At 47.2% G+C, this 7,763-nt stretch overlaps 1 protein-coding gene across 2 annotated transcripts in view; it reads right to left on the bottom strand.

The window, feature by feature from the left end:
* Window positions 1-350: 350 nt before the first annotated feature.
* UBE2D1 (ubiquitin-conjugating enzyme E2D 1) overlaps window positions 351-7,763 on the bottom strand; it is a 9,221-nt gene continuing 1,808 nt past the window's right edge. Inside the window, exons 3-7 of one of the 2 annotated variants that reach the window (XM_010153241.1) lie at window positions 5,820-5,932; window positions 5,292-5,369; window positions 4,929-5,034; window positions 2,820-2,913; window positions 413-758 (exon numbers count right to left, since the gene is read on the bottom strand). In XM_010153241.1, the coding sequence (XP_010151543.1) occupies window positions 713-758; window positions 2,820-2,913; window positions 4,929-5,034; window positions 5,292-5,369; window positions 5,820-5,870 (375 nt within the window). In that variant the 5' untranslated portion in view covers window positions 5,871-5,932 and the 3' untranslated portion in view covers window positions 413-712. Of the gene's footprint in view, window positions 759-2,819; window positions 2,914-4,928; window positions 5,035-5,291; window positions 5,370-5,819; window positions 5,933-7,763 lie in introns of both variants that reach the window. The other variant, XM_010153240.1, reaches the window with a different exon arrangement.

A 7,763-nucleotide genomic window follows, 5' to 3' on the forward strand; every position in this document is an offset into this window, starting at 1 on the left:
TCTTCCTACAGAGCAGTGCAATTAGTTCACATTGCAATAAAATTAAGTCAAGTATGCAACAGAATTAAACCCAAGTGTTTCTCCCTAGCCAGCGTACAAGAGTTACAGTGCAAAGATCCTCCTAGGTTTTAAGGAATCTGCAGTCCGTCTTCAGAGTATCCCAACGGGTGGGACGCTCCCGTTCTTTTCATTACTAGCAGTTGTATCTTGTCAATACTGTGCACAAGCAAGTCTAAAATGAAACGACTTACGTGGTAAATAAAACATTTAGTCTATACAGTTAAAAAAATTACAAATAACAGGTGAACTAACGAAATGAAATTTGAACACGTTTCTGGAACGGACAACAGACTTTAAGGACACACATACAGTACTCGTCACGTAAAACCTGCTACTTTTTCCAGCAAAAATAAACTGGGTTGCTTTACAACTGCGTTACGGATCTCGCAGTCTGAAGATGCAGATGTCCAACTCTTAAAAACCACGAAAAATGTCTTCTGCAAAGCATACAAAGAGGATAAATATTCCTATCACAGTCACCAGGTTATTTTTGGAAGGTTGCTCTCCCTCGCTCCAGAAACACATGGGTGAGAACAACTCAAGGGACATCATGACGTATTGAAACAGTCACCTGCGCTCCGTTTCCTCCAGATGTTGGGAAACTCCCTAGAATTTACAGTACTCTGTGGTGTATGAAAAAGTCTTCCCAAGTCTACATTGCATATTTCTGAGTCCATTCTCTCGCGTGTCTGTTGTATCTGTACGTGCAGAAAGAAGGCGGTACAGTGAAGAGCTGTTAGTCACGCACCGACAACGGACACCTATTTACTCGCTACGGACGCCACCGCGCTTTCCACCTCTTGGCGCCGACTCAGCCAACATTCCAACGGCCTCCAAGCCGTGCAGCGCGCGTACCCGCCCCACGGGCAGTCGCCGAGGCTGCCTAGCAAAGCTCTCTAGACCCGCACGCGAAACCCCTCTCGCAGTTTGTATCGAACTGCACGCCGCTGCATGGACTTCGCCCGCGCTTCCCAACTGGTTCCCTTCTTTGGGCCTTCACGGGAATTCCTTGGCACTTACTCCTAATTGGGGTGCTATTAGCAGCCTGGCAGAGTTCACACGTGTTAGCTGCGTGAAATTCGGCGTGATCAACTGGTTTGGAAAGGGTGGGGATGGAAGGCACAGTGATACTTTTATTCTGCATAAAGACACCCTGAAAGAAAAACTTCCTGAAAAGTATTTTTTTTACTAGATTGTATCTTAGGTCTTTTCCTCCCAATATGAAGCTGGCAGCACTCCCAAAAATAAGTGTCCTTAGGGAGTGGATGGATTTTCCTTGGGTCCTCACGTTTGTTACACTCTAGCCTTCAGACCAGATTCACTGTCTCGGGGTCCTCCAGAGAACACCGTGCCAAGTTTTTACATCCATTTCTTTAGATCAGCATGGCAACTCATGTGCCAACTGGTTTTGTTCTTAAAAACGCGCTACCATGCGGGCCCTTCTCTTTCTACTTGGAGTAGAACACCCGGAGGTAAACCCTCGGGGGTACCCAGCCACATCTTTCGCTTCCTAAAGCCAAGATTAAAAATACTTAGCAGGCGATGGGTGTGAGAAGAGACCGCTACAGGCCAGACTACGCGTTCTCCCGCAGTGAGGGCTTTCAGGTTTTGGAGATAAATATCCCTTGTTCACTTCCTTCGCAAACACTTCGCTCGCTCCCTGGCTGCGCAAGCCACATTGCTCAAGCACTTTGGAAGTGGGTTATGGGATCTGATTGCGTCAAGACATCAAACTGTCAGAAAAAGGCCATTTCAGTCACTCTAGGTGGAGAAACACTAGACCACAGACTGCCAGGTAACTCCTACATCGCTGCTCAAGGTGCATTGCAACACTCAAACCTTCACGGACCCGTGCTACGTGATGAACCACGGGCCATTAGCATGAAGTCTTCGACGGCTCGGTGCTACCAAACAGGTACACTGAGCAATTTCTCACTCGGTTAGCCAGCAGGTCAGAAATTCTCCTGCATATCAAACATTCCCCACAGTCTGAGGCAGAGTCTAACAGTTAAAACAGTTAAGCTGCCTTCTGGTAACCGCGCTGTTAAGCACCAAGGATAAAAGGCCTGCCCCAAACTGCATCCGTAACCTTTTCCGCGGCCTGAGGGAGGAGTCAGATAAACAGCGGTGGTTGGGCTGTCCATGAGCGTGCTGCACGGCCACGACTGTTTAATTAACCATCAAGGCCACCAGACAATTTGTGAAGATTCGCTTTGGGGAAGGTTATTCCATCCTTGGCAGAGCAGGACTGGATGTACTTGGAAACCCCTAGAGACTCCTACTCCTTGTTACTACCTGGAACTGGTCCTGTGTTTCAGTCTGACTTAACCCCAAACCCACAGGTGCTAACTGCCTGCTACAGGGACAGCTCAGGCCACGCAGACTACAGGAGCAGCAGAGCTCCACAGAATTGCATAGTATTTCCTCCCCGGATCAGCGATTCCCTACGCTTCTCCATGCGTACAGGTTTTCAGTTTCGGAAGCCCAGGAGGGGCAGGTAGCTGACACACCAGCGGAAAGCAGCAAAGGTGGAAATCTCACACAGTACTTCCTCTGTGGAACAAAGGGCCCAAGCTTCCCGCCGCCCACGAGTACCCAACAGCTGCGTATGCCAGCAGCTTCCTGCTCGCCATTCCCAAGGTTTAAAGATGTAATCCTGTAGCAACCTATGAATTTCACCGTCTCTAACAGCAAGAAGGTGCCTAGCCGTTCGCCACCTGCGAGTACCACACCCACAAACACGTATATGTCATACTCACTTTTCCTTGTCTGACTTGTAGATCTGTGCAATATCCGGTACTAGAGGATCATCTGGATTAGGATCACAAAGTAAGGAGCATATGGACAATAAAACTAAACAAAAGAGACACTAGATTAAACAAGTTAGTTAGCTTCGTTTCTATCATCCTGTAATAAATTCCAGTACACTGAAGGAGGGTGGTGGGAGATTGGAGAGAGCATGCATATCAGTATTAAGCATTCCCATAGCTGTTCTCCTGGGAAACGTTCCTACGGCATCGTTTTCCTAGGTCCCAAGCCAGCAGTACCTGACACCAGCCTAGAGAGCTGCAACCCGTGTTCCAACCTATGAACAGGAAACAGACCACATTCTTACCTATGAACGTTTGACCAAACTAAGCTCTTCCACCTACCCTTACTGACGACGGCGTTGTCAGTGTTACACTGCCACGCAGCGCTCTGCTTGTGCGGATCCTTCTCCGCTTCCGTGCTGGCAGTTACTCTCTGCTTCATGTCCATGTTTCACTTCATTTGACAGAAGCAAGACTTCCACTTTGGGAACACGCTTCAGTATTACATACAGGTAATGTATGTAGAATGTATTAGAATTCCATATTCATTCCTGGTACTGGAGCAAGGATACTAGGGGTTTTCTTAATATTTTCAGTCCATGCTTTTCAAGCAATTCCTATTTCTATACTCAGAACTACTACACATGCGAGAGCACAGTTAAACAGTTCTAAACACGCAGGAGAAGGGAATTCGATGCTACAGTGAGAATCTGCTGTGGAATGAGATTCTTCCCAGCTTTGTCTGGCTGCAGAAGAGCCCAGACTAACACCTATTTTCGGCTGTAGCAAGCTCGACCACTTCGCACTGACTTATGCTCTTAGGTGCCAAACACAGCAGTAACGTCGGAGGGTCAGGTTGGAATACCCGGGCACACCGATCGGGGGGCTGTAGGACGCTGCAATCCTTGGCTTCGCTAACGAGAACTGTAAAGGAGAAACTCAGGAGCCACCGAGCTAACCCCTGCTTGATGACACACAGCGTTCCAGTGCGTGAAACACGCGTCCAGCCAGCACGCCCAAGAGCGGCAGGCTGCGGGAACGCTCGGCAAGTAAAGACACAGAAAAGGGCTGAACGTCTAAAAACTTCAGAGTTTTCAGTTGGAAATGCCAGCTGTTCAGCGTGACGTAAGTGCCAGCTCCCATGTGCTAAACACCTCCTAGATAACTAGAAACAAGACAATTTTTTCTCAGCAATCAGCCAATCATCAGCCAGCTCTTAAACCTGGGTGTCGTTCAGCGTGGGAGATGCCTGCACAGGGTGGTGACGCACGAGCACAAGTGGCTTTTCCAAGGAAAACGGGAATGCCCCAGGCATGGAGCAGGTTCTGTGGGACAAAGACTTCCTTTTTTTCCCTTGCCTGTACAGCAAAGCCAACGACACCGCCCCAGAAAGGCAGGTGGTCAGGGAGCTCTCGGGCACATAAGCACGCTGCGATAGCGTTTAACCTTTTGAGTCACGCGAGAACCTTCTGTAACACGACGAAGGGTGTTCCTAAGCAATTGGAAGATGGGTGAGAAAAATCCTAGCACCCACATTTTAAGCAGCTTTTGAAATGATGCACAATGCCCTCAACGTTCTGAAAATCTACGCTGTTCAACCCGAGACAGTTGAACTACAGGCTGGAATATTTTCATAAGTGTTTTCCTACTGACCTTGAAAGCAGCTATGTTTTAAGATATTCATTTTACAGAGGAAAGCAAACCAGAAGAATTCCCCTCACTTTAAAACAAGGTATAATTCAGGCCTTAGCCCACAGAAGGATGCTCAGGCAGCCCAAAGCACCACCAATAAGCAATCAGGTAAGAGACATCAGTATCGGGGGGGATCCATCTACATCCAAATTTAGATTTTTGAAGGTCTCTTCACCAGCTTCTCCCCAGTTCTGCATGCAGTTCGCTGTAACGCAGACGCTGCACTCCAGGCTAACTGGACAGCTACCATCTCAACTTGTTTTAGAACACTGCTTCCCCATGCACGTAGTATTTTACGTCGTGTGACACTCCCAATAAACTGGGCAAGATGTGGGATCATATGCATTACCAGATCCGAGAGTTTACCTTTCGACACAGTCAGAGCTGGTGACCACTGCGATCTCAGGATGTCAAGACAAATGTTCCCGTTGCTGTTTATGTTCGGGTGGTATATTTTTGTTGTAAAAGCAATCTGAAATTAAAAAAAAAACCAAAAACCAAGTAACATCAAATTTTGATTATTACATCTGGAACCCTTAACACGGGCCCTTCAGTTCCAGTCACGCCAGATCTGCCAACACAACCTACGGTACAGCCCCATCTGTGCATCCACCATGAACATGTACCCTCTTGCTGGCCTTTCTGGGTTTAACTTCCAAAATTAAGCCCCAAGACACACACAAACGAAGCTTTGACCCAAAAAGTCTCATGCATTTTGAAAGGACTTACCTTTGGTGGCTTGAAAGGATAGTCTGTTGGAAAGTGTACTGTGAGAAAAAACACTCCCCCTTGATATGCACTATCAGGCTGGGGAAAAAAACAAAACAAAGCACATTAACCCATTTCAGTTATTTTGGAGCTTCCCTTCTGAAGGCAGATAACCTCCCAAAGCTACGAGTATCTTAGAAAATCCATGTTTTCCCCAGTACACAGCCCATGCTACAGGCCGCAGCCCACTACGGGCTGTGTACTGGGAAGGCACAGAGGGAACGAACCCTCCCGCTGGCCTGCAGAGCTACGGTAGAGCCAGCCATGGCTACTACTGCACTGGCCAACACGGCTACGGAGCGCTGCCTTTCCTGGGGAGAGAAAGGGAGGGAGCAGTGTTCAACCGGTGAGGCTACAAAACTGCTGATCCACCAGCTCCACTGCACCAAGGGGAATAGGAAACCCAGAGCAGATCCTCCAGACCGTGCCTCCGTGCACCACCACAGCTGCTCTGATCCTCCTCCATCCTTAAGCTACAAACATACTTACCTTAAGCAGTGGTTTCTCTTTGCAGACGCAAAGAGTAGGATTTTCCAACATAGTTCATCATGATGGCATCAGGGAGTTTTAAAACACACAACATCTTTGTGACCTGTACAAACCTGTGAACATGCATTTTGTTAGAGAACATGTGCACAGGTTTACGGCCAGGTTGCACACAGTTAATAGATAGAAATAACTTTGTGGCAGTCACCTGTTGAGGAAATCTTTCCGTTTTATTAACTAGGAAAGCGTCGGGGGGAGGTGTCAATGCTGAGTGATAGAGAGCAGCACTGCCGTTTCTGAGTAAGGGAAGGAGAAGAAAAGCCTCTCTCATTACTTGTAAGTTCAAAACAGCAATATAGGAACTCCATCTCAGCCAAGCTGCAGAAGATCAAGCTTTTGGCTTTTCTTATGGAAGCCAAGGCAGACTTGTTTAAAATAAGGTGTTTACCTTGGGAATGAGCAAAATTTACAGCTTGAGAGAGAAATATTTAAGAGGTAAAGTCACCAATGGTCCACGAAGCCATGTCGTCCGACACACTCAAAATGCAGACAGCACTGCTAACAAGTCGGCGTTAGGCAACATCAGAAGAGACTGCCGCTGCACGCGCAATCCAGTTTGGAAGGACCGCTTGGATGCTCACCAAAAGGATTTGTCACAGTTAAAACAAGCTGAAGATGAGGCAAGTTCGGTGTCAGACACAAGGCAAGGTGAGGTCACCCTAGGTTTTACCAGTAGGTATACAAAACAAATTGATGATGCCCACGGACAGGAGAAGAGGTTACCCTACTTCCACACACAGGAAGTGAATTCTGAGGGTAAAGCTTCAGTCCTACGCTTCTCTCAGGCCATCAGGAAACAAGAAGGATGCGCATCCCTAATTCCTTATGTTATCAAGATAAAGGATTAATATGCCAACGGTGTTCTTTTCTTGAATCTCACAGGCATGGCTGAGAAAGGTTGGCAAGAGATACTCATTCTTAACTAGAGAAATCTGAGGAACCTGAAGCAAAGGAAAGACTATTTTCCACTACAGAACACGAAAGGTGAATTGCAAGCTGGAAGAAAAAACTGGAATTTAAGTTGTTATTTATGTGCTAGTATTTCCCTTACTCAGGTCATCAGAGTCATTCAGGACAGAGGCATTACTGGTGGCCATCAGCACGTAAGCTTTTGTTAACTCTTCGCTAGTTTGCCATTCACCTTTAGGCAGGGCAGAAAGACAGGGGTCAGAATGGCTCCGGACGTGAAAGAACACAGTTGTCAAACGGCAAAAGCATTAGTATCCTACAGAAAAACGTCCCACAATCGTTTCAGTTGCTGCTGGGCCACTGACAAGCTGGACAACAGACTCCAGCATACTGCTGGCAAATTAGTAACTGGGCTGTCACTGCTTCCGAGCAGCTGTGCCCAAAATGCAGAAATAGCCTCCAAGCAGCCACCATTCCGCTCTTCTCCACCCTGTGAGGCTGCATCTTAGTGCATTACGTGTTGTCTCAAACTTACACCTCACACAGTGGTTCAGCTCATCATCTGAGCCAGAAACTCTTCTTTCCAAACGAGTAAGTCCAAAATGAAATCACTAGGAATACAAACTCCTTACCATTAAATCAATAAACACCCCTTCCCTCAGGTCAAGTTGTTCTTCATTCTTTATCCCAAAACCCTTTTCAGTTTTCCTTTCAAACTTTCTGTTCTCAAGCTTTATCGTTCCCTCATGGAATTTCCTTGAGAAGAGTGGTAAATGGTGTCTTTAAAGATCTTCCTCCATCCAGGGAAAGCAGGCCTTTCCCCCGCAGAAACCAAAGTACCCGCAACTGCTGGTGTATGTCTGTTCTCGCCAGAGCCGCATCACAGCCTTCAAATCAGCTCCACCTAAAAGCCCAACATCACCCAATGCAACACCACTTTGGTTTAGTTACCAACTTAAGCGCTGGGTTACACCCGCT

Source organism: Eurypyga helias, unplaced genomic scaffold, assembly GCF_000690775.1.
Source record: "Eurypyga helias isolate BGI_N326 unplaced genomic scaffold, ASM69077v1 scaffold28706, whole genome shotgun sequence".
Classification (NCBI taxonomy): domain Eukaryota; kingdom Metazoa; phylum Chordata; class Aves; order Eurypygiformes; family Eurypygidae; genus Eurypyga; species Eurypyga helias.